We start from the raw sequence: 26,957 nt of genomic DNA on the forward strand, positions 1-26,957 counted from the left end.
TATTAGAAAAGAAGTTCTTTTCTGTAGCTTTTTGAACCCTAATATGAAATTTAATAGAGAATTCTATCTCTTCTATAAAATTCTAAAGGATGGTTCAAAATCTTATATGAATAAGATGTAATTTTCTTTTACCTTCTTCATAGATGGTTAAGATTGAGGTCTTCAAAAGACTGGCTTCATCCCTATTAAATTATGTAGGACTCTTCCATGTGGATTTTATTTAAAATTGTAAGGGACCTTTGAAAGGTCTTTACATTTTTTTTTGTTTTGTTCTGAAACTACTAGTTAAATCCAGTTCTACTTATGGGACTTGATCCTGAATTGAATTTAATGGGAACAGGATTGGGACTAACACCTATATATTTGTCTTAAAATCATATCTAAGATTTTGCACTTGTTTACTTATTTGAATATTCATCCCTTGGACTTTCTAATGTTTTGCTAATTGTAAACTGATTTTTGGGATGAGTTTACAGCATATGTTCTCTGTGTTTATAGACTATAAATGGCATATGATGCCCTGAAATTATCAAGACCAATTTAGCAGCTTTTTTTTTTAATCTAGTAAGAGATTAGTTTATATTAAACACTCCTATTAATTGTAAAGATTACAGACACTATTGTCTCTTGGAAGCAATCAACGTTTAGAAGCTAACATACTTTCTCTTTTTTTCTAGGGGTTTTGTTCCTGGATGACATCTGCCTTTCGAATGCAGTAAGTACATGAAGCAGAAACAGTAAGCCATGGTTTACTTTTTCTGATGTGTACATAATTTTAAAATAGGGAGACAGTTTCAAAGATGGAAAGTGATAGACTGTATCAAGGCATAATGCGTAGGGATAGAACTGACAGTATATGATCCCAAACTGGCTCCCATTGAAGTCTGGGAGCATGAGGTAGGTCTAGGATTGTAAGCTCCCATTCTTTAAAGAGAACCATGTAAGCAGACCCCCAGTAAAGCCAGTGGGGCTCTAAGCAGGCACAGAGGTCTGCCCACGAGGTTCTCCTTACAGAATTGGTGCTTCAGTAAAGAGGGAATGGGTCTATCCCCGGAACAGTTTCTCAGTACTTGAATATTAAAGATTTGATATTGGTTCTTCATACCTATGCCTAGGAAATCATAATTTTTTTTGGGGGGGTCCTATTTGAGTAAACAGATCTTCTTAAGGAAATTGTTGAGGGTGGGTAATAGGGAATTCTCTGGGGCTCCTTTTCCATGTTGTCCTCCATTTTTCTCATTTATTCTCCCCCTCCCAAGAACCCATGTTGGACTGATTTTTGTCCTCCTGACAGTAAATGTGGTTCCTTGCAAAGCTCTTCCGTGCCTTTCCTTAATTGGTTGGGAGTGGGTCTAAGACTAACCTGTAGTCACCTTCCTCCTCAGTCTTCCCTGGGGCATAGTATACTTCTGCTGTAGGAGCCCCGTCCCAGATATTAAGGTCTAAGTTGAATTCAGTCTTGCAAAACTGGCATGGAAAAGCAACGTAGGTGCAAAATATGTTTATCCATCTTTTTCCAGGCTGATAATGAGAATTTTACTTGCAAAAATATTGCCAGCCCAAAGGAACAGAATTTTGCTGACCTAGTTTCATTCTTTGTGTATTCCATACCCCAGATGGGTCAGTAGAAGGCAATCAAAATAAAATCCCTTCTTCCCCTTTGGTGGCACAAAGCATTTTTCTAGTTCTCTGTGTCTTTTGCTGTGTATTCAGTTGAAGATATACATGTGAATGTTGCTGTAAATGCCTATTTGGATTTCAGAATAACCTGTCATTAATGATTATTAATATCAGCATAAAGATCCTTTTAATACTAAAATGTTACATTTCTTTTATTTCTTTGCAGTATTGTTGTAGCTGTGTTGGTCCCATGATATGAGACAGACAAGGTAGGTGAGGTAATATCTTGTATTGGACCAACTTTTATTGGTGGAAGGTATGTGCTATAAGATATTACCTCACCTACCTTGTTTCTCACATTTACAATAAACCACCCCATATTGGTCTTTCGGTTCTCAGAGTTTAGTAGAAGGTAGAGGTTATAGGGCATATTTAGAAGTCAGTATTTATAAGCACAATCCAACTGGTAAAGCATCCGGACTGACCTGCTGCCTTTTTGTCCATGGTGTAGCGACGAAGAGATTCGTGAGAAGTGTGGTGATGATGCCATGCACTACCTCGCCTTTCAGCGCCACATCATTTGCCTGCTGGTTGCTGTCAGCATTTTGTCTGTTTGTATCATATTGCCTGTCAATCTTTCAGGTGACTTACTTGGTAAGAAAATCTTTTTATCTCCTGAAGACGGATGTATTCTGTGTTACTGTCAGAGCTTTCAGGATACCTCCTATTGTGATAAACTGGATAAACGTAGTCCCCCAGTCTGCAGTGTAATACTATGCAGCTAGATGCATCTGGCAAAGGCCACTGTCAGAAATAGGATGACAGACAACATGGTTTATTTCCCTGTTCTTGTGTAGCAATTCTATGTTTGTATGACTCAACAAACATATTGTAATATGGGTGTGTTTGTGTGTGTGCATGCACACTACTGCCCTCCATTGGGTGGAGTTGGAACTGCTCAACTGTGTCAGGCCCTCTACTGCTGACAGAGATTCTCTTTTAGCTCAAGTGGCAGGGGGGCCTGTCCTTTTTGGAATAGGAGGATCAAGTTCTGGTCATGCTGCTGCATTAAGTTCTGAGTAGCCACAATGTGTAGCATACTAGGTGGACAAAAATTTGTCACTTTTGTATGTTCATGGTGCTTTTTGCTCTGGTGGTTTAGAGAGTAGCTAACCTTGTGATGTGATTAAGTATTTTATCCAACCTGTGGTGGAAGGTCATGGGTAAGGCTACGTTTTAGTCACAGGTATTTTTAGTAAAAGTCATGGACAGGTCACAGGCAGTGAACAAAAATTCACGGGCTGTGAATTTTTGTCTATGACTTTTACTATATACCCCTGACTAAAACTTGGAGTGGGGGAGACCTGGGGGCGCCGTGGGTGCTTGTGGGGGTGGGTACGAAGTTACGGCCTGGGTGGGTGCAGGTTGATGGGGCTGAGGCAGGCTCCATACCCAGCTCCTACCTCCACATGTCTCCACTCCGCCCCAAATCCCGGTTCTTCAGCTCCCATTGATTGGGAACCGCGGCCAATGGGAGCTGCAGGGGTGGTGCCTGTGGGTGGAGGCAGCACATGGAGCTAGGGGAAGGGGAGTTCCTGTTTGTCCTTCTAGGGAGCTCTCCCCTGCCCTGTACCCCAGTCCCCAGCCCTGAGCCTTCCCCCACACCCAAACTCCTGCTGCTGGAGGGTTGAGGGGCCCAAGACTGTCCCAGCAGCAGCCATTGCAACTGGCCCAGGGGCTGTCTGAGCTGCTCAGGCAGCTCCTGGGCCAGCCACACCAGGCTGCTGCAGAAGTCCATGGAGGTCACGGAATGTCACAGAATCCATGATTTCTGTGACAAACATGGAGCCTTAGTCATGGGGTTGTATTTTTTGTATTCCAGAAATGCTATTACTCTTTTTTTTTTTCTTTTTCCCTGACAAACCAGAGTTTCTTTGAATTGTCTACTTCCTTGTTATCACGATTAGTGATGCTGTCAGTACAGTTGTAGAAATAATAAGTTTCTGTAATTTGAACAAATATTTGAGGTAAAACATCAGTAAAGGTGGGAAATTGGACTAGTCCCCAACAGATTTTTTTTTTTTGCAAACCTGTAGATATCCAACGTCCAAATGTTAAAAAATTAGCTGCTGTTTCCCTTTGCAGGCTGAATGCAATATCTCTTCTTCTTCTTTTACTCCATTTTAAAATAAAACCATGGTTAGGCCAGCATTAAGTATCTGTCTTTTTATTTATTTATGTCTATTTATGTCTATTTATTAACATTAAATGTGATGAACATTAACAATAAACATAAATACATTTCTTTTTGAAGTTTTATATTTTATTTCCTTACACTTTTCATATGAATGCTGCACCAGATAAATATACCATGTGTTGTCCTTTTTTTAGATAAAGATCCTTATAGTTTTGGGAGAACAACTATAGCAAATTTACAAACTGGGTAAGTAAACGTTGGAAAGTATTAGATTATATTTTATATTTGCTAGAAATATTATGCCTTTCTGAGGCTTTCCTTGGTCCTAAAAATATTAATTACGTTTTACAACATGCATGGTGATATTATTATTTATTGCTATTTTAAGGGTGTGTAAACTGAAACAGAAGTTATGCGACTCACTTGAGGCTACATAGCAAGACAGTTAAGGTGCGGGAAAGAGAAACCTGGAGTCCTGGTTTCTAAAATCTGCTTTTACTAGACCATATACTTCCCTTGAATAATAGATGTTGATGTAGCAGTGTTGCTGGCAGAAATTTCCACGCTAGAAGAGACCATACTTGTCAGTATTGTTTTGATCTCACAGTTTTAATAGAATGTATGGTTTAATTAATTAAAATTCTTTCTTACCCCAAACTTATGTGCCTGTCTCTCTTGAGAAGACTATTAAAATCAGTCATGCATTTGCAGAAATGCCATAAAAATAGTTGGATGACTAAACACATACATAATTCTATTATGTATTGATCTCATCTTAAAAAAAAATCCCATTCCTAAAATGTCCAGCTAGGGTAGTTGACAACTTGTTATATTTTTTAAGCAACATAATACTTATAAATGGGTATTTAAAAAAGTTTATAGAAATCTGTCTGTCTTATCCGTCTTCAAATAGAGGCTTTGAAACCATATTTTAATTACTGATCCTATTACAGATAAGCAGATTGTTGACAATACACATTTTGTTATGTAAGTTTTGAAAGAGAGGCTGACAAACACAGACGGTAAGGGAGTTCAGCAGAGTTAAGGTTGCATATGCTGTTACGTTAGATATGTATATTATTATGTGTATTATTTTTTTTATTTCATTCCATTTCACTCATCTTTCCTCAAATGGTCAGTTATTAACCTAATACAGACCATAAGTCATTCTGTTTCTCTCAATTCTTCTGGTCAACCAAAATCATGTTTTAGATTTGGGTAAGAATTGGGGTCATGGAGAATTCAGCTAGTTACTTAATGCAGTGAATTGTAATATCTACAGAAAAGTTGTCTATAAATCAGATGTATGTTAAAGTGTGCCTATACACAGCTGGACAAGAAGGCATATGCTCAAAGGCTACCCAAAAAATGTGGAGCTCCTAGAATAGTTGCATTCTTTGGAGAGCTGCTGTTTCTAAATAATGGGCTGGTAAGTCACATGGTTAGATCAGATACCTGCATAGGCAAAACCAGCTATCAGCCAATCAGAGACCAGTTTTCCTACCCTAATGCCTGATGAACTGTTGTATTCTTAATAGCATTTTAATAGTTACCCATGCAAATGTGGCTCTAAATTCCATTCACTTCTAATATTCTTAAATGTTATGTTCCACAGCAACAATCTTCTTTGGTTGCACACTGTTTTTGCTGTTATTTACCTGATTTTGACTCTTGTCTTCATGAGACATCACACCATGTACATCAAGTATAAAGAGGAAAACACAGTAAGTTCATTTACTCAGAGAAATATGCAGCACGTTTGAAGGGGAAAATGCTGAAAAATCAAATACAAAAATACTTTCCCACTCTGCCAAAATGTCAATAGATGTGAATGAATCCATAAAAGGTAAATGCTCTAATATAATAGGTTCTAATCACAGCCAGAAAGACCAGGTAGAGTAAATCACAAGAGGAATAAAAACACACCTGAGATTTTGTTTTGGCCTGTTGCCAATATAGGGCCAAGTTCAGTGCTGTTGTAAGTGGATGTAGCACCAACTGAAGTCAGAAGTTGGTCTTCTGTTTTCCATTCTGTTTGTTTATTTAGTAAAGATATTTTGATGTGCTGTGTCATAGGTTCCGCCCCCAACCCATGTTCCTTTGGGCTCTCTTCCTTCTGGTTGTTGTGAGAAACTGAGATTTTTTTTCTTCTACAGGTCAGGCGCACACTGTTTATAACTGGCCTTCCCAAAAATGCAGAGAAGGAGGCTATAGAAAACCACTTCATGTAAGGCAAGAATTAGTGTGTGTAGGGAAAGGGATTTAAAGCAATGTCATGGCAGTTTTAACTATCCAAACTAGACCTCTCCTTGTTTTTAAGCTATTTAAAACCTGAATTTCCATCTCTGGAAAAATTTTATTAATCTGCTTTTTTCAGATTCAGAGGATAGAACGCAAATTATCAGCTTTTCAAACGGAAAAGAAAAGTTAGTTGTTTTTAATTTTAATGCCAAGGAAATGGCTGCATATTCACACTAATTTTTTTCATGCTCTCACCTGGCCTTTGCTTGAAAGCAGAGCAGTTTGTGTCCTGTTAATCATAATCACTGTAAATTAAATTACAGCAACTGTTTCCAGTTCTCCCATATCTGTTTGTCAGGAGTTTGTGTTGGGAGCTAAATGATTGATTCTGACGTTAATTAGAAATCAGTGATAACCTTATGAGACATTCTCCATAGAGTCCACTCTCTTCTAACATGTCTCTCTTCCTTTTCAGTGCTGCGTATCCGACCTGTAAAGTGCTAGAGGTCCAGCTGTGTTATGATGTAGCTAGGCTTACCAGTTTGCACAGTGAAAGGTTACCTGTGTTTATATTCTAGCTATGTTTATTATAGTTCTATAGAAACAATGCTAAGCTTTATTGAAAATATAGCAGAAAGCTTGTAGATGCCAGAGATGAACCTGACCAGGTGAATTCAGATCTAAATTTAAAGACTGCTCAGGGGCATTCAGAACTGGGGGTTTTGCTTCTGGTTTTGCATCTCCAGTAGGTGCTTGCTACATGCCTCACATGAATGAGTTGCGCTGACTTGGTGATTTGACATGGCAGTATAGTGATTGTCAAGATACAAAACCTTAGTTTTGAATTATTAACTTTGGGACTCTGGTTCCCAGCACAGTGAGGCTAGGCACACGCAGAAGGAGTTATACTCAGTAACAAAAGCCAGATTGTCCTCCAGACACCGTGGTTTTGTGGAAAGGTTAGCTGAGGTAGCCCTGGTCTGGAAGAATGTAACTTTCTTTAAACTTGTGTATACTGAAAACTCAATGGATCCAGCACTTTCAATGGATAAGCAGTGCTGAATCCATTGAAACTTGTAGCTGGGTGAGAAAACTAGAACAGAAGTCATACTGTTTTGTTTTTTTTAAATAAAGCAAAAGGGGGAAAAACAAAAAAAACAACATCCTTGAAGTATCTTTCCAAAATCTGGCACATAGTTCAAGGCGAGACTTTGACTCTTGCCCTGCACCACAAAATTCTATTCCTTGGTACTTAGTATTTTAAGAAGGAATTTGTTAAATACAGTGAACCCAGGGTAATCTATAGTGAATGTCCTGAGTGCAGTGCAGGCAGTTCTAGGTTAGATCTGGTCTGGCATTCTAAATTAACTGTAATTCTGAAATAATTCTGGAAATAAGCACTAGTATTACTGAAGACGCTCTTATTTTAGTGAAAATAAAGAACTGAAGAGAACCCTGTTATTTGTACGAACGACTTAAAAGCAGCAGCCAGAATGTTTTATGTGGAGATTTTATTTATTTTTGGGGGGTGGGAGAAGGAAGAAGGGAGTGTAGGTTTATTCCTTGTCTCGTCTATTCATATGACGTTTCTTTATCAATCCTTGGGCTAACTTTGTTTCTCCCAGGATTATACTCTCCTTAGGTTTGTTATTGTGAATCTACTGTTCCATTGCAAAATCTTATATATGTATTTTTTTTTTATCCAGAAAAAAGGCAGAAAAAAGTCTGATGTATTTTACGCACCTGCATGAGAAGAATGGCAGGCAGGTCCGAATCAACCCAAAGCCATTTGGTCAGTTCTGCTGTTGTGAAATCAGAGGATGTGAAAGGGTAAGGGATAGTTTCTATCACTGAGTTATTAGCCAGAACAATGTAAAACTGCAACAAAAACATGGCAAAGCTTACAGGAAACTTCCTGATTTGTGCAAAGAATTTATCATCCTCTTTGTTGCTAGTTTCAATTTCTGCAACATCCGTCCTGGCAAGTGGCAACTAGAATTGCCAAGAACATTTGAAGTGTGGTCTTGCTGGTACCTCACTATAGTGCAAGAAAAACTTCCTGTTTTTATTCCACACCACAATGTGATTTGTAATCCATGGAATGGGAGGAGGGACTGCAGTTTGCGCAGCTTGTGTTTGATGAATGTATGAGCCATTTGGTATAGATATGCAACAGGAATCAATTTTCCAACAGGTAGATGCTATAGATTACTATACCCAAGTGACAAATAAGCTGCTGGAGGAGTACTTGAAAGAGGAACAAACTGTTCATGATAGCCCACTGGGAATGGCTTTCGTAACGTTCCAGGAGAAATCCATGGCAACATAGTAAGTTTTGTGTAGTATATCTTTTTGTTTTGTGAACACCATAGTTATGATTGAGCAAGCCCTTACTTGTGTAACTTGTACACCTAAGTCAGTTTCTCTTTCTTCATCCACTTTCTCAATTTGGTTTATTTTGCTAACTTGTATGCTTTCCCAGAGATGCACATAGTCCCCAGACTTTGAATTAGAAATCAGCCTAGCAAGGAACTGGATGGGTCTGGGACTTCATGGGATAAAGAGCCTTTCATCTAGTCTGAATTCCAATCTAAGTGAATCTTGGACCCAAATAGGTGGTTTATGACAAATAAGTTACTGATCTCCGTTCATTTTCTAGTAAGCAGATGACCCAATCACCAAACCACCATCACAGTAGTGCAAACTAGCACCCTTGTTAGTAGCTTCAACAAAGGAGAAGTCAGCAATTGAATTGGCCATAGACACCAAACTATCCTGTCTTTTGTAGGTACACCCTGCACACTAGGGGTGTGGAACATTGACAGGGTAGCATGGAGATTTTTGTGCTGGCTGTCTTGCATCTGTTCTGTAGATAAATAGGACTTCAGTGAACTTTGCACCAATGCAGGGTGCTAAAGTATATATTTGTATAAATTTACATACATAGGAACTTTGCTTTCTTTTTAGTTATTAATATCCAGATTACTGGGATGATGAATAAACTCAATTCAGAGAGCCCTAAAGATACAGAAACGTACAAGGGCCGGTGTTAGGCAAAAGTCTGAATATGATACTGTTAAGTAACGATGTTACTGCTAACTGTGATGAAAGGAGAGAGGGTTACTTGACACAACTTCATGTTCTTTCAAAATCCCTTCTGTTTGCAGCACACTGCTCAACCCTCATAGTTCAGCTCTGCAACTTACATTTTCTAACTCAATATATGCTTGACGTTTACTATAGTTATAGATATTTATTGACCTGATCCTGGAAGTTGCTAAGCACCCTCAACTCCCATTGAGTTCAGTGGGAGTGATCATGCTCAGCATTGCTGAATTGGGTCATTGGTAGGGAAAATTAATTTAGTCCCATTGTTCTTAGTGGGCTATTAGCTGTCTACCTGTCTCTTATTAACAGGCTCTCGAAGAGGATTAAGGAAGGAGATCAAGGTCTTTATTTTATAAAAATGTGGTTCCTATAGGACCACAAAGCATTCTCTGTGGGCCCCTCAGCTTTGACATTCATGCCCCCTTTTTGTCAAAATATCCATAATCTCTTGACTTTCAGGTCATGCTGTAAAGCCGGTCTTGAATGTGGGTTTGAAGAGGTGTAGGATGTGGGGTTTCTTGTGGGAGTTTGAGGTGTCAGGGAGCTTGTACTTGAATTTCTGATTAGCGCTACCAAGAGGAACTGAAAAAGATGTTGCAGTCTGTTTGGTGGTTTCATTTAGTTTTGGGTCGATGCAATGGACTTTTTCTTCTGGAACCTGGGTTATATTATATGTGAATAAGAGTTCCACATCAAATGACCAGGCAGTTGAGTACCAATGGCAGTCACTGCTCCAGAGAAAACAGTAGTGGAATAGCAAAGGTGTTGCAAGCCAGGATTAAGGTGCTTTGATTCATGTGGAAGCTTCATCATCATGATGCTTGGGCATCACATACTGAGGATACTAAATTTTACTTCATATGGTGCTTGCATTGTTAAAACGAGAACAAGAGCAGTCACTAATTAAATATCTTTTGCTGCAGGGTGTGGAAGTTTTATGGCAATACTATTATTGCCGTAAGGAAAAAATCCCTCTTTCCCTGGTTGATATTTGTATATGTTTCAGAGTAGCAGCTATGTTAGTCTGTATCCGCAAAAAGAACAGGAGTACTTGTGGCACCTTAGAGACTAACAAATTTATTAAAGCATAAGCTTTCATGGGCTACAGCTCACTTCATCGGATGCATAGAATGGAACATATAGTAAGAAAATATCTACACACACACACACACACACGTTGGAAGTTGCCAAACTAGATGTTCCATTCTATGCATCCGATGAAGTGGGCTGTAGCCCACGAAAGCTTATGCTCTAATAAATTTGTTAGTCTCTAAGGTGCCACAAGTACTCCTTTTCTTTTTGTTTAAATTATGACTATTATATGTATGTGTGACGTGATGGTGAAGTCCAAAATACTGTCTCAAGAGGGTGTGATAAAAGCCTTTCGCTTTAGTGGCAATCTCCCTGCTTAAACATGTGACATTTCTAACATTTCTAGCTGTAAAACTACACTGTTTTTTCTTTATTGCAGTATTCTGAAAGACTTCAATGCCTGCAAATGCCAGAGTTTTAAATGTAAAGGGGAACCTCAACCATCAGCCTACAGCAAAGAACTCTGCACTTTAAACTGGAATGTTACATATGCCACCTATCCAGAGAATATTTGTTGGTAAAATTCTTGATCACTTTACATCAATTTATAATCCAGAATATAAATATGGAATTGGAGGGGTTGGGTTATTTTTCTCCCCAGAAGAAAATTATTTTTTGCCCAGATATTGAGAATTTGAACCATTGTCACACTGAACACTTGTGGTTTCGTTGATTGAACACAACACTGGGAGTCGGGATATCTGGGTCCTGTTGCCAGCTCTAACACTGAAATGCTTAGTTGACCTTGGCAAGTCACTTATGACCTGATATTTTTCAGAGGTTGTGCGTACTTATATCTTCTATTGACTTCAGGGACAATTGGAAATCAATGGGAGCTATGGTCACTCAGCACCTCTGAAAATCGTCCCCTTAACACCTGTGCCTCAGCTTTTTCATATGGAAAATGGGGATAATACATACCTGTTTTTGTGAGATGTGTGGATGAAAAAGCCCTGTATTAGTGCTAAGTATTATAAAAGTATCTGACTTCTAGTATTAGCTGCCAGATTTTAGCAATAGCTGAACCCACTGTATACTGAAACATTCTTTTAGAATCTTATTGCTATCAGTAAATTTCCCAGGCATTATGTGCCACTTGTGGGGAGGAGGGAGTCGAAAATAAGCAAACAGTGTTGAATTGCTTTTTCTTCCCTTCCTGTCATATTCAAAAGCTAGAGCGGTACACCAAAGATCAGTGAAATCTTGCCAGTTACCGTGCAAGTGGCTTGCATGTGATGTAGCCTTACTCATAATGCAGGTTACAGATTTTTTCACGGAGGTCATGGAATCCGTGACTTCCAATGACCTCTGTGAATTCAGCCCCAGCTCATGGGCAGCAGGGGGTACCCCCCAGCTCCTGGCCGCAGCTCAGGAGTGGCAGCGCGGGTTCCCCTGAAGCTCTCGGCCGCTGCAGGCAGCAGGAGAACCCCTACCCACCCTCTGCAGGTGATGTGGGGACCCCACAGTTGAGCTCCCCATTTTGTCAAGGATATGTTTAGTAAAAGCCACGGACAGGTCAAGGGCGTCCCTGAATTTTTCTTTATTGTCCGTGGCTTTAACTAAAAATATCCGTGACAAAATCTTAACTTTAATTATGAGACACTGATTTTTTGTGACTTCCTCACTGTCCACCACAAAATCACAGGGAGTTTTCGATAACATATTTATTCATAATACTGTAGAAGTGTTGAACCATGATTTATTGCAAAATATCCTTATTAAATACATATATATTAAAGTCTGCTCCCTTTTAACTTGTGATTCTTTTTAATGTTAGAATCCTCTTTAATATTGGAGCATCCATTTAAAAATGCAGTGTTGTTCCATCTGACTTTTGGTACTCCAGAGGTTTATTTTCTCCATAACTGCAATTCTACCATCAGGATAAAATACAGATTCTAGCTTCTTATAATTTAACAGTGTGGTTTGTACCTTTCATTTTTGAAACCATGGTACCTTGACCTGTGAATTACACAATTCTGGTAAGCTACAGTGAGCAGGGTCAGGTTTAGTCAGTACTTGGATTGGAGACCCCCAAGGAATGCCTCAGTACTGCAGATAGTTACACTGCTAGTTAAGTAGGTGACATTCTTCCCTCTGAGTCAGCAGTGGTGATGTTGGTGGGGAAGTACTCACATAGCTAGGGCCCTACCAAATTCACGGCCATGAAAAATGCATGATGAACCATGAAATCTGGTCTCTCCCCTGTGAAATCTGTATAATACAGGGTAAAAGCACACAAAAGACCAGATTTCACGGGGGGAGACCAGCATTTCTCAAATTGGGGGTCCTGACCCAAAAGGGAGTTGCATGGGGGTTGCAAGGTTATTTTAGGGGGGTCACAGTATTGCCATTCTTAATTCTGTGCTGACTTCAGAGCCGGGTAGCTGGAGAGCAGCAGTTTTTGGCCTGGTGCCCAGCTCTGAAGGCAGCACCCCACAAGCAGCAGCACAGAAGTAAGGATGGCAATACCCTTACTCCTGCGCTGCTGCGATCAGAGCTGGGTGGCCGGAGAGTGGTAGCTGTTGACTGAGGGCCCAGCTCTACAGGGAGCAGCGCAGAACGAAGGGTGCAGTACCATACCAGGCCATCCTTATTTCTGTGCTGCTGGCAGTGGCTCTGCCTTCAGAGCTGGGCTCCCGGCCAGCAGCCACCGCTCTCCAGCTGCCCAGCATCACTGCCACCAGCAGCAGCAGCTCAGAAGTAAGGGTAGCAGTACCATGACCCCTCCCCCCCCCCCAACTCCTTTTGGGTCAGGATTCCTACAGTTACAACACTGTGAAATTTCAGATTTAAACAACTGACATCATGAAACTTACAATTTTAAAAATCCTTTAACTGTGATATTGACCAAAATGGACCATGAATTTGGTAGGGCCCTACACCTAGCATTTCAGAAAGAATACTCCTAACACCATTGTGAGGTAGGGAGGTATTTTCCTAGAAGGACAGGATGAGGCACAGAGGTTAAGTACTTACTCATGTCTGTACAGTGAGTCATTGTTGGAGCTGAGACTAGAACTCAGGTGTTCCAGTCTCCCAGACCTCTGTTCTAGAATCATAGAATATCAGGGTTGGAAGGGACCTCAGGAGGTCCTCTAGTCCAACCCCTGCTCAAAGCAGGACCAATCCCCAATTATATCAACCCAGCCAGGGCTTTGTGAAGCCCGACCTTAAAACTGTCTAAGGAAGGAGATTCCACCACCTCTAACCACTAGACAATGCTACTGTGACTGACTTCAGACATGGTGTTGCATGTGCCGTGTTAGGTAATACATAAAACTAAGCTCTCAACTTTTATAGTCATTACAGATTATTTATATAATTATTCTGCCTACTCAAATTCCTCCTGGCGTTTGTCACTTCCTGTGTTAAACTCCCTGTGTATTGTAGCTGTGTTCTGGCAAACAGCAATACCATTTCATCCCAGAGGTGGCTGCATTTTAGTGGTGGGCTAAGTGATTCTCAAGTGCTGAAAGGCTTTCTAATTCTGTTTTATTTTGGTGAAAGTGCACTTTACTTCATCATTCAAGGAAAAGGGCTACCATTTTTCCTTCCCACCTCCATTCCTCCACCACATTACCAATTATGTTTCTTTAACACTTTAGGCTTTTCTTAGCTGATGCCATGTTTACTTTTCTGTTGTTTAAAATACGAACATAAGTCAAACTACAAAAGCTATATCTTATGGCAAGGAAAGAAATGACATTTGGAGACACCATAGGGCAAGAATGGATTTTACTTTTAGTTGGTGTTCATGCTATAAAATAAAAAAACTTAGGATATTTAAGACATTACCAGTTATGTACTTAGTTGCTTATATGGCCCCCATCACCATAGCAGCTGAGCATCTTAAAGACACTTAGACATCGCTATTGGTACTTGACCAGTGATCCCACTGGCCCTGCTGTTTAGAATTCCTAAAAACTCCGCAATACTTCAAACATGAATACCTCTATTGTCTTTAGCTAGATGTTCTGTTGCAAATTGTTGTAAGGAACTGATCCTTCAGTGATATCAATTTGGTTTTATAAAACCTGGAGAAAATTCCATCTTTTAAAACACCCCAAAGAAAGCCCAAACTGGAAAAGGTTTTTAATTTGGCTTCATTTTATTGATTACACAGGGATAAAAAGTGACTCTCCAGCAGTCCAGCCCATGCAATTATGCTAATTTTTCATTTACTAATTAATAACTGGTGGCAATTTGGGCTTGGTTAGTGAATTTCTGTGTTTTTGTATTATAATTTCTAGTTCTATGAAAAGCCCAATTTTTAAAAAAAATCACCTGTCACTTGACAGTTTGAATATCTGCACCAGCAAAAGACTTACTGATTGTTTTCTTTTCTGTCCTTTTGCTTGACAGGAACAATTTTTCAGTGCATGGGCTAAGGTGGTGGTTTAGATGGTTTTGCATTAATTTGCTCCTTTTTATTGTGCTGTTTTTTCTGACTACTCCTTCCATAATCATCTCCACCATGGACAAGTTCAATGTCACCAAACCTATTCATTACCTTAATGTGAGTATCACTTGTTTTTTGAGTTTAGTATTACACCAATATCAAAGGTTTTAGAGTCGCAGCCGTGTTAGTCTGTATTCGCAAAAAGAAAAGGAGTACATGTGGCACCTTAGAGACTAACAAATTTATTTGAGCATAAGCTACAGCCGCTCATGAAAGTTTACGCTCAAATAAATTTGTTAGTCTCTAAGGTGCCACATGTACTCCTTTTCTTTTTACCAATATCAAGGAACAATATCAAGTGAACAAGGAAGTGAGCTGGCAAGGATGATGTGTCTTTACACTAAGACCGTATGGACAACATTATCAGCTGGTGTAAGCTGAAGCCAGTGGAGTTGCACCAATTTACACCAGTTGAGAAGCATCCATGTCTATGTGTTAGTCAATCTCATCCAGTTCAAATCCCCAGCAAGGGCTGAAACTGATGCAGATTTTAAAAAACTATGTCCTCATAATTTGTTTTTGTTGTTGTTGATGTTTCTTGATAAGGATTAGCCTGAAATCTGTTCACTTGAAACTTTCTGTGATCATAAATTTTAATTAAGATACATTTTTATTTTACATGAACTATATAACTTAAAATATAGTAACTTGGACCAAAAAACAGAACCTCCAATCCAAACTCCTTTTAAAGTTTAGAATTATATGTGTGGGGGGATGACAACTCCAATCTGAAACTCTAAAATAAAACTTCAGTCTTACGTTTTGGTTCAAGTTGGATCCAAAACCAGGAAGGTATCTACATCTGGTTCCAGTTCAGTTCCAGCTGAAATTTCACATGAACTGTGAGATTTCAGTATCTTGGAATCTAACCTCAAACACTAGCTCTGGTTTTGCTTTGTACCCAAACTCTGAATGCTAACTGAACCCTAATCTGTATCAGAACATAGTTTCCTAAGTCCAGCTCTAATATAAATGGGTTGCTTACCTATAAAAACTAATTTCTGCAGCATCTGTTCTTCAGCCACAATAGTATTAGAATATTTGCACCTGTCTTTACTTTTTTTTAATTTTTTTTTTTATAAAGAATCCTATTGTTAGTCAGTTCTTCCCAACGCTCCTCCTGTGGTCCTTTTCATCTCTGCTACCGACAATTGTGTACTACTCAACGTTATTGGAATCCCACTGGACAAAGTAAGCAATCGATTTTCCTTTCTTTTTAACCTTGTCCCATAAAGTGAGTTGCTGGGAAAACTGGAGAAAATGGGTAAACTTCATAAAAATTATGGCTGGAAAAGACCTATTAAGCCCCGTCTAGTCCATTCCTTGCCCAGTACAGGGAAGTCTATCCTCTGTCGAGAGCTTTAGCCATTGGCAGATTATTCCACAGTCTAATAGGTCTTCTTGATAAACAGTCAAGGAATTTTCCCTGTTTTGTAGTAGATCCAATGAATAGCACCCAGCCTTGTCTTGTTTGTTTGTTTTTGTTTTGGTTTTTTTTGTCCCCTGTGGGGGGCCTCCCCCTTTTCTTTTCTTTTTTTTGGCAAGGCCTCTATTTAACAGAGAAACTCAGTGCTTGACTGGCAGAATCTCTGTCATTCAGAAGCAAACTCTCTATACAGCTTGTTTGGACCTCTGAGTACAGACACTGGTGACCTGTCACAGACTAGTCTGAATTACAAATGTACTACCTTCCCCTAGATCTGTATGTGAAAAATCATCCTTACTGAGTGTCACGTACATTTGTCTTAAATGAGCGTTCTTGGGGACATTGACGTAGAACACTAAGATTACGCATACTGGGCTGCAGTGGTACTAAGGGAAATGCAGGGTTCTTGCTTTTGGTAGATGGAGCTCTAATGGACCTGGGCCCACCAGATTTCTTGATGTACTTGCATCTGAGGCTTGTCATGGATAGGAGCAAAGTTAACAATCTCCTGTTCTGCCTTTGCCCATAACATTTGTAACTGATGTTTGTTAGATAAAAACCATGTTGTCTCAGAAGAGATGACACTAACTGTTTTGGTCAAGCAGCCCATCTAAATCTGTGGTGTTTTGGCACAGTGCCCTAGTGAAACTGGCACAATGCTGTCTGAAACACGAGATTGAATATGAGCAACCAAGAGGCTGTGAGCATCACATGTGTTTGGAGACTAGCCTTGAATATCCAGATGACAGGTGTCTCAAGTCTACATACCTGTGGTGGAGGTCTGTGGTATCACTAATCCAGCTATGATCTGGATTAATGATCAGAAACAACTTCCATGTCTCCATCAAGAGAGACATGGGCCTGCTTGGGTCAGGTTTATAGATACATTGGTGGCCCTTGGACACTCTCCTCTCAGTGAAGGGCACTCAGACTTCTCACAGCAGGTGACATTTTACAACCAAGGTCCTTAAGGAATAGTGTTATAGTCCATGTAAAGATATATTTATTGGAGGTGAGAAGGGGAAAATACTTGGAGACTTCACTTAGCTGAACTAAGAGTTGGAGGGAAATTCAAAAATAACTGAACTAGTTTTTGTTCAGAAAACATTATAGATTCCTCCGCTTATGACAGAAGAACTAGTGGAGTTGGAAGAGGATGAAAGCTTGTGTTTAGCAATAACAGTCTCTTATTCAGTAATCTTTTCCTCTTTGGTAGGTCTGGAGAAAACAGAATAATGATGCATAAAGTGTACATTTTTTTGATCTTCATGGTGTTGATTTTGCCTTCCCTTGGTCTGACCAGGTATTGACCTTGTTCTTGTATCTTAAAGTTTGAATATTTTATAATTGGAGTTGGTCTGCTCTGTTTTTTTAAACAGCCCCCCCCTAGAGATGTATAATTGTTTTTTGTTGTTGTTTTTTTAATCTGTGTTTTGTAGCCATAATACCCTAAATTGCCTTTCATATGAGGATCTCAAAGCACTGACAAGCACATAAGGAATTAGGCCTCACAAATCCCCTGTGAGGTTGGAAAGTATTTTCAGCTGCTTTCCGTAGATAAGAAATATAAGGCATTGAGAGATTAAATGGTTAAGGCACTGAGGGTCACATAGAAAGTCAGTGGCAGAGCTAAGAACCCAGACCTCCTGACTCCCACTCTTGTGCTTTAGCCACAAAATTATCCTTTTCGTTCCCCACCTTTTTTGCTCCTGTAACACCCATCTGGCTGTCTCCCTGGGCACTGTGGATGTCTGCCTCCGACACAGTGTCTGCTGAAGATAAAACTTAGAAACATGAACATTAAATGAAACACTTCCATTTTATTGGATTCTAAGTCTCCGTTCTCACCTTTGACCGAATAATGTTCAGTCATTACGATAGGTTAGAGTAAACTGCAGTTTATATAGTTAAAACTCTCTCCATTTCAGAAGAGCTTGGTTGGTTGGTTTTGTTACCACTGTGCTGAACTATGGAGAGTGAATGATATTAACTATCTTTCTTCCAGTCTTGATTTTTTCTTCCGTTGGCTGTTTGACAGAGAGTCGGCTGATTCTACAGTCAGGTTGGAGTAAGTATTAGCTACCCTCTGATATTTCAGTGTAGTCTTTTTGACAACTAACCTTTTTTAGTGCATAATGAATGGGCGTCATTATGGATGCTCTATAGTATAATGTGGGGATTCAGAATGAATGGTGGGATGCGAGCTCCTTCTAGATAATTAGGAAGAGGAGTCATGGATCAGAGCCCCTTTGTACTGGGCACTGTGGAGAAACACACAACAAAGAGAGAGTCCCCACCCCGAGAAGCTTACAATCGAAGTATAAGACAGAAGATGGATGCAACGAACAGATGGGGACAGGGAGAGAGCACAGTGAGACAATAAGTTGAAGGTTGTGCCATATCATTGGAACAGGCATCTTCCCTAGAACCGCACTAAGATCTTGTTGTTACAGAAATTGATTTAGAAGAGAAGAAATCTTCATGTTGTTGTTTGGCATAGTGGTATCGAAGATCAACATTTGCAGATGTTGGGCAGCGGCTGTTTTTTTGGTTCCGTTTTTGTATAGCGCCTAGCACAATGGGATCCTGGTCAATGACTAGGGCTCGTAGGCACGTTTGCAAAACAAATATTTAAGGCTTCTCTGCTAAAAGAAACCACTAGTCTAACCTCTTGCTGCCAACAATAACTTGAGGTATCAAATGACTCCCTCATCCAATATAAGCCACCTACGAGATTCTACTGTATTGTCTTTTCAACTTAGTGTAATTTCAGATGCTGTTTATATTCTTATGGATTCATGTTTGATGGCATCCTACAAAATATGCCCTTACTACAGCATGTAGAGAATTCAGCAGTAGGCACTTGTAATTAAACCACTGCATCACAGATTTTGCAACCATCTTTTGTAAAGCTTTGCAGTGTTTGTTCTGAAGAGCTATTTCCAAATGTAACCTGTCCCCATTGCAAACCCTCTGCCTTCTAGTCACTGACTCTGTTTCCTTGTAGATGTGTCTTCTTGCCTGACCAGGGAGCCTTCTTTGTGAACTATGTGATTGCCTCAGCTTTCATTGGCAATGGGATGGAGCTACTGCGCTTGCCTGGCCTCATCCTCTACACCATACGCATGATAATGGCCAAGTCCCCTGCTGAAAGGAAAAACATTAAACAGGTATAAGAGCTCCTCTCAATAGCATAGGGGCAATAAAATCCTAAGAAGCCTATAAGAAACAACAAGTCCTTACCCAGGAACAGTATGTGCCCTCTTCCTTCACAGCTGCTAATTATCATCTATGGTCATTCCTTGTGGCCTTTCTTTTGCTCAAACTAACAGGTACATGTCCCCTCTCTGAGCAGCACAGTGTGGATATTTAGGAGACTGTACAGCTTGAGCCCATCCCAGATTAAAACAAGCCATTCAGGGCCCATTCGTCCTTACTTGGGGCCTGAAAATCAGGTCCTCAGTCTCCACACCACCTCAAAATGAGAACTTTAATTAGGGAGTTGGCAAACAGGCTTAGTTTAAACTCACCCTTAACCACCACTTTCTTCCCTATTTCCTCAAAACTTCATATGAAATTGATCTCTTTGGAGGTTTGAAAAAGGTTAGCTCGTTAGCTTTCACTTCTGTTAATCTCTGCTGTGCTCTGAGGGTGTGAGAGAGGCTCTCTGTACTAGGGTTCCAGCCTGAGAGGTTCAGCTAACCACTCAAACACTGGGGATATTTACCAAGCCAAACTGCAACCTCTGAACCTCTCGAGCTCTGCCTGCTCTGAAAGCCAACACACAGCACCACAGAGGTTAAACGGTCATCGCTATAGAGATCAAAGTTCTGGCAGCACAGGCTCAATGATTTTTTGCCCCGTGGTTGGACATAGCTTTTCCCTGTAGCTGAATTTAAGGAGGAGACTAAAGGCAGGCTCCTTGAGGAATTCTCTTGACAGAAATATCAGTTTGCTGCAAGCGTGTCCTATGTAAGCTTTCAACTTCTTTCTCTTGTATCCGGGGTCCAACATGACTACAACACTGCATACAACAATGCTGAAAGCATGTAATTCATTTTATATACCACTTGTGAATCTCTTACTAGTTTGTCTGGGTGTCTCAGAAAAAAACAAACTCGTCCCTCTGTTGTGAGGAGAGAATAAGGAAGAGGCAAACTTAATTGTTCCCTTTGTGACTCTAGTTTAATCCTTGGAAAGCTAACATTTATGTTTGTTTTTTCCTTAGCATCAAGCATTTGAGTATGAGTTTGGAGCAATGTATGCCTGGATGTTGTGTGTATTCACCGTCATCATGGCCTATAGCATTACATGCCCCATTATTGTCCCATTTGGTAAGTTTGCCAATGAGTTGTGTGCCCAGGGAAGGGAGAGGTTTGGGCTGAGCAAGTGACCAGGAGACAGAAATTCCTGAGTTCTTATCTCAGCTCTGATAGTGACTTTCTGTGTCTTTGGACCAAAACACACATCTCTGCCATGTGAAAAATAGGGCAATACGCAACCTCACAATGTGGTGTTAGGGTGAATTAATGTCTGTACAGTGTTTGGAAGCTGAAAAGCACTATGATATATGATGGTAATTATATTTCTTCAGCTTGAGTTAATACATTACCTCTGACTTCTGTACAGCTTTAACAATTAAGGATGGAATTTTCAATTGAAAAGGTTGAGCACCATGCTTTGCAACCGTATTAGCTTAGCTTTCATTCCTGCTTGCCACTGTGCTCCCAGGCTCTCGGAGAGGACGTCTGTGTGACTTTCAGCCAAAGCGGTTCAGGAAAGTAGTCAAACTTTCAATGGGATTTGTGCTGCTAAATCCCTTAGGCACTTACGAAAATCTCACCCCAGAGTTCCATCAAAACAGATAAAATACAACATAAAAATAAACACAGTTCCAACCAGATCACAAAGTTGCACCTTCTGGCCCTTGCATCTATGAATGTTTTTATGTCCTAGATGAATAATAAAAGAGAAAAAAGGCTAGATGGAATTCTGAAGCCCACACCAGCAGAATGCTGATAGGAACAGAACAAATATACAGCTGCACAAACATGTCATTACTCTAGGTCACAAATTAACATAAAAGTAAAGCTATTTTCTCAGGGGAAAATTTGTGAAATAAACTTCAGATCTATTAAATGGCAGTGGGAAACGTAAGATCTGGCCGAAAACCACAAAAATAGATTTAAGACAGTTTTGTCTCTCAATTCTCTGTGCTCCATATTGCAGAGATTCGAGGGGACTACTGCATACAGTGTTGCAATTCTTAGTTGCCACTGGAACTTGGAACGTCTTGACTTGTATAGGGACACAGTTGACTTGAAATAGTCATTTAAAAAAATTAAAAGTAGTTTTGGGTATCACATATGTCTGGGTCTTCCTGCCAATTTGTGATTTTTTTTTTTTATCACAGTTTTCAGTAACCTGTCTCTGGCTCTATCCTCTTCTTCAGGTTTAATATATATACTGCTGAAGCATATGGTTGATCGCCACAATCTTTACTATGCATTTCTCCCTGCTAAACTGGAGAAGAAGATCCACTTTGCAGCTGTGAATCAGGCCCTTGCAGCTCCGATCCTCTGTCTGTTTTGGCTCTATTTTTTTTCATTTTTGCGACTAGGTAAGGGTTATCTATCAGTGACAAGCTTGAAATATGGCTCTATGATCTTGTAGTTAAAGCAGAGGGACCAGGATTCTGCTCCCAGCTCTGTCACTAACTTGTCTAAAGTCATGTGGGAAGTTTCTTAACCTCTCTGAGCCTCTAGCTGTGCATTTTTAAGACAGGGATAATAATCCTTACCTGCTTCATGGGGATATTGCAAGGCTTACCATCTTCACAGTAGTTTGAGATCCTCTAACAGGAGGTAATAGGGGAGGGCAAAGTAGACAAACACCTGTTAAGAATGGTCTAGATAATACTTAGTCCTGAGTGCAGGGGACAGGACTAATGACCTCTCAAGGTCCCTTCCAGTCCTACGATTCTATTACATTTAACTTTTAAGCTGTTAGTTGACACATTCTCTCACTGATCCCCACTCACATTGGCCTCAAATTATAAATGTTCATTGTGCCACAAACTTGTTTTATTAACAGAGTTGCTGGGGGAAGTTGGTGGCTTGAGTTTTGGGCACCTAGAACATTATTGGAGGTTGTTTGGGGGTTTTGTTACTCATGATGCACTTGAAGCTTTTGGTGCTGTGGAGAAGATTCAGCATCTTTTTTCTTCCCCCAACTTCTCCCTTTGGGTTGGGGATAGAAAATATTGTGAGATTCCATTCCCTTGACATAACCACTTATGACACTGTAATTACTGTTAAAGTAGTGTATCTGTTAAAGGGCCAGTATCCTGCTCCTAGCAAAGGCCTATTCCTGATGTTTCAGAGGAAGGCAAATGCCCACAATATGCACTGGCTAATAGTTAAAAATATATGATTGTCTTGTTTTGCAACTAGGAAGCTAAATGCTGATTGATCAAATTATCTGTTGGTGTGATGATCTGCCCTGCCGTGCAGGGTACCTGAGTTTGATCCTGTTTGTTGACTTAGGATTGCACCCACTGTGAGCTAAGCACTTTCTTAGAAGGATGGTCCCTGCTCCAGGTTGCTCACATTCTTAGTCTTGGAGTTTTGGTCTCTAGTGCAGCAGTAGCTGAGAGTGCAGTGACAGCAGCTCATGTGGCTCAGGAGAGTGGTTTGTATCACTCCACAACGGTTGCTGTGAATGCTCAGATGGTATTGACTGGCACTGAAAGCAGCTGTCTAGTACCCTAAGGATGATGCCTGAAATATGGGGCTTCTGAGGATGGGAGAGAGAAAAGCGGGGAAGGTCTTACAGGTTAAGACATGGATTTAGAGAGCTCCTCTATATAAGGGTCAGGAAAAGATCCTTCTATTGTGCTGTATGTAATGAGTAGGTCATGAAATCAGTGTGTCCCACATGGTGCTTTGTTAGCTATTTTTTTTTCCTCTGTAGAGTTTTTCTTCTTTAAATCATAGAATCATAGAATATCAGGGTTGGAAGGGACCTCAGAAGGTCATCTAGTCCAACCCCCTGCTCAAAGCAGGACCAATCCCCAATTTTTGCCCCAGATCCCTAAATGGCCTCCTCAAGGATTGAACTCACAACCCTTCTATTTTGTTCCATTCTCCAGAGAGTGAGCGTTCTTCTCAGATAAGCTATTTTGTGATCAGTGTGATTTGTTTTTGTTGCTTTTACCTACTTGAACCACTTATGACATTCCATTTTGTATTCTGTTTGTTTTTTAAGGTTTTAAAGCTCCCACAACCCTCTTTACATTCCTAGTTGTCAGCATCACAATTGTCGTTTGTTTCGCTTATAGCTGTTTTGTCTGCTTCAAGTACCTGAGCCCACTGAATTACAAGGTAAACTCCTATTGAATGTATTGGGGAAATAACCACTAGCATTTGCACTGTGCTTGGCACTTCACAAACTAGTCCCAGGGAAGCACTTCAGTAGGAGCAGGATCTGGCCACAAGGGGTTCAGTCCTATAAGATGATGAAAACATGCTGCTAAGTAAAGAGGCAGGTTGTTTTGCACACAAGGGGAGGGAGGAAGGGGAGCGTTGGAAGCATGAAGAGCAGTATGGGAGGCAGGTACGAAGTGGGAAGCTTTGGAGGAGCACAGGCAGCAGCTGAGGTTTCAGTGTAATATATAATGGGACATTGTGCTAAATCTGTTCACTAATAACCTGATGTTTATGATCAGTTCCATGTAACTGATTGATTTACCAGGTTAATACTTTCTCCTTACTGTCTTTATATAGATAGAATTGCCAAGTGGAAGAGGAAGTGACGCTGATGCAGAAGCAGCTCCAAGATCTGCTGTAAGCCCTTAGCAAAAAGTATTTTTTACCCTTTCAAGGAAAACAAACTCCTGACCCTGCCCAGAAGAGGGCTTGTGTAGGAGATTACTAGTCTGAATGGTGTCAGGGTAGGTATTAGCTGACTTGAGGGTCAGATGATCAGAACACTGCGCTTACCTATTTGAAAGGGTTGCTCTAAAAATACCTTCTGACTGAAGCCTGATAAGAGTAAGAGAGAGCGATTTTAAATACCCTTTACTTCCAATAGCTACTGTGTTGTGTTCTGATTAGCTGGGTCTCACACCAAACACTAGAAGATTAGTTGCATTTGAATGCTGACTGTGCAATCACACTGCTTGGAGACTGAGAGGTGTGATGTGCACAGTAGGGTTTCAGTGCCACGTCACCAAAACATGACGACAAGACTTTATTTGCACTGGGTTTTGAAATACTGTTTGGGTGAATACAGATACCTCAGTGGGCGAGAGCCCATGTGATATGCAGGCACACTTGAGTTTTGCACTAGGGAATTTATTTTGAGGGACAAAGGGCAATTTTAAGATGAAGGGGACAGAGTCGGGGGAACATAAGTAAAAAGGAGGAATTTTTGGGGGAAAGATTTTAAATAATAAATTATCCCAATATTTTAAAAGTATACTAGAGACTAAATAATAAAACTCCAAATGTTTGCAATTTCAGGTGTATCTCCCACGGGTCTTGCTTAGTCATCCTACGGAAAGGACAGCACTGGCTCAGAAGGAGCAGCAGTCATATGGCACCATGGGTACTGACGCACTGGCAGAAGACAGCATAGCCTACTTTGGGGCACCTGCAGTAATTGAAGAGGCATAGAAGTATTTCTGCAGATCTCCAGGACTAACACAAGGTGGTGCACTTGGTCCAGCGTTAACAGAACTGATCCCTCAAGCATTCTGATTTATTTACCCTGTCTGCAGAAGAGGAACAGAAATAATTCAGCGCATGATCTGCAGCTCTACTTGGGAGATTAAAAGGCAGCCACCTTGGGACCGATTGTTTTACAGGCCATCTACACACATTGTGAAACAAGTCTGCTGAATGATATGAAGGAGGCAATCCTCAGGGACTACTACTTTGGGTTTACTGTTGAATCACTTGCCTTATGGAGAGATTTCACTCTTCACAGAGATAAAAGGTCACTGAAGCAAAGCAGCCCCACAACCGTAGGTGTCAATTTATTTGAAATGACTCCCCTTGAATTTTAATCAGCGCCAAGGATTTATTAATCACTGGGATTGATAAATCCAGAAACTGTCAGTTTTGATGAAAATTTGAAAGCAAATACTACCCCTACAGGTGAGAGCCAGGAAAAAGGCTTGTGGTGTCTCCTCTCCCCCACCCCAAAATACCCAGTCCACACAACGTTACTTTGATGAAAGAGACGAGGGCTTTATTGTGCACTTTGATTGTGAATGTTCCAAATCCAGAGGACTTTTGTGAATAAGGGATTGATCTGCTATAACTTTTATATATTTTTGCAGGGGATGCATTAGTTACTTTCTGTTCCTTGCACAAGAAATATTCACCTGCCAACAATAAAGGATGTAAACATTTTATCTTTTTCTTTTTTTAATCTCTCTGGTTACCGTGACAAATTTCTGCCAATTTCTGGTAAGTGCCAATCGTATGAACTGTAAGATGTTACACCGTTTTTAAGTATGTAGTAGGAGCCAATTTATCCTAAAGCTACATTGTGTCAAAGCATAACTAAGCAATAATCACATAACAATAAAACACTGAGTTCAGCGAAATTCTAGAGCTGTCTTTGTTGACTATCGTTCTTTGCATATTAAACACTCATGTGCCACCTCAGAGACCTACCAATATTAAGATACTAATAAGTGAGTGGGCCTCTGGGACCCAATCCTGCAACATGCTAAGTGGCTGCCGAGAAAGTGAGTACCCTTGACATTCCTGCAGTGAATCTTGTTGATTTGTATAGAAAATCCTTTTGTTCTTGTTCTGAGTTTTCTACTTGTCTCTCCTTAAACTGTGAACTCCTCAGGGCAGGACTACTGCTTCTTGACTGTCTGAAAAATGACTGACTAACATGTCTTGAGTGGTACCACAAATAAAGGTGTTCAGTGTCTTTTAGGATTAGCCCTATGTTCCCAAAGATCTGTTTTCCTGCTCTCTTGCTGGACTAGTGCTGAGAATGTCAGAGGAGATGATGGAAGGAACAAATTGGCAGAGTTTTGGAGAGGAGTCCTATCCTGTGAGTCAGAGGATACATAAAAACACCTGATTCTACAGAAGTAAGTGAAGGGATCCCTCCTATTAAAAAGGGCTGCATTTGTGCCAGACTCTTCTGCCTTAAGTCACTTATATGTTGTCCCTTTCCTTTTTAAAACTCTGATAGAATTGCCAGAAGTGAATTATGCATTGGATGCAAACCACTACTGGAAGGTTTGGACTGAAACCAAGTAAAAAAGGATATTCTGAGCTACAGCTTCTACTCCACATTCTGACTTGTACAGGTATTACATGTGGTTATGAGTAGAGCCTTACCAAATTCACAGTCCATTTTGGTCAAGTTCACGGTCATAGGATTTAAAAAATTGTAAATTTCATGATTTCAGCTATTTAAATCTGAAATTTCACGGTGTTGTAATTGTAGGGGTCCTGACCCAAAAAGAAGGTGGGGGTGTGTGTCGCAAGGTTATTGTTAGGGGGGTTACGGTACTCCTACCCTTATGTCTGCACTGCTGCTGGTGGCAGAGCTGCCTTCAGAGCTAAAACGCTGGAGAGCAGCAGCTCAAAAATAAGGGTTGCATGGTATGGTATTGCATCTTTCCTTCTGCGCTGCCTTCAGAGCTGGGCGCCCAGCTAACAGCCGCCACTCTCCAGCTGCCCCAAACTGAAGGCAGTGCAGAAGGAAGGGTGGCAATACCATGACCCCCTTAAAAAAAATCTTGACACTCTCACCCCACAAATCCCTTTTGGGTCAGG

The 26,957-nt window shown here is 40.4% G+C and overlaps 1 protein-coding gene across 8 annotated transcripts in view; it reads left to right on the top strand.

Moving 5' to 3' along the window:
* Positions 1-25,759, top strand: part of TMEM63A (transmembrane protein 63A) — a 38,925-nt gene extending 13,166 nt beyond the window's left edge. For 6 of the 8 annotated variants that reach the window (XM_073338707.2, XM_073338712.1, XM_073338710.2 and 3 more), the window contains 19 exons: positions 678-715; positions 2,132-2,274; positions 4,012-4,063; positions 5,433-5,541; positions 5,974-6,044; positions 6,534-6,614; positions 7,765-7,888; positions 8,253-8,386; positions 10,638-10,775; positions 14,624-14,777; positions 15,805-15,911; positions 17,363-17,449; positions 18,152-18,214; positions 19,154-19,316; positions 20,375-20,480; positions 21,599-21,766; positions 23,413-23,528; positions 23,931-23,990; positions 24,669-25,759. In XM_073338707.2, coding sequence (XP_073194808.2) covers positions 678-715; positions 2,132-2,274; positions 4,012-4,063; positions 5,433-5,541; positions 5,974-6,044; positions 6,534-6,614; positions 7,765-7,888; positions 8,253-8,386; positions 10,638-10,775; positions 14,624-14,777; positions 15,805-15,911; positions 17,363-17,449; positions 18,152-18,214; positions 19,154-19,316; positions 20,375-20,480; positions 21,599-21,766; positions 23,413-23,528; positions 23,931-23,990; positions 24,669-24,821 — 2,067 coding nt within the window. In that variant the 3' untranslated portion in view covers positions 24,822-25,759. Of the gene's footprint in view, positions 1-677; positions 716-2,131; positions 2,275-4,011; positions 4,064-5,432; positions 5,542-5,973; positions 6,045-6,533; positions 6,615-7,764; positions 7,889-8,252; positions 8,387-10,637; positions 10,776-14,623; positions 14,778-15,804; positions 15,912-17,362; positions 17,450-18,151; positions 18,215-19,153; positions 19,317-20,374; positions 20,481-21,598; positions 21,767-22,691; positions 23,529-23,930; positions 23,991-24,668 lie in introns of those variants that run through there. The other 2 variants (XM_073338708.2, XM_073338711.2) reach the window with 2 other exon arrangements.
* Positions 25,760-26,957: the final 1,198 nt, after the last annotated feature.

The sequence above is a fragment of the Lepidochelys kempii genome, chromosome 3, assembly GCF_965140285.1.
Source record: "Lepidochelys kempii isolate rLepKem1 chromosome 3, rLepKem1.hap1, whole genome shotgun sequence".
In the NCBI taxonomy this organism is placed as follows: domain Eukaryota; kingdom Metazoa; phylum Chordata; order Testudines; family Cheloniidae; genus Lepidochelys; species Lepidochelys kempii.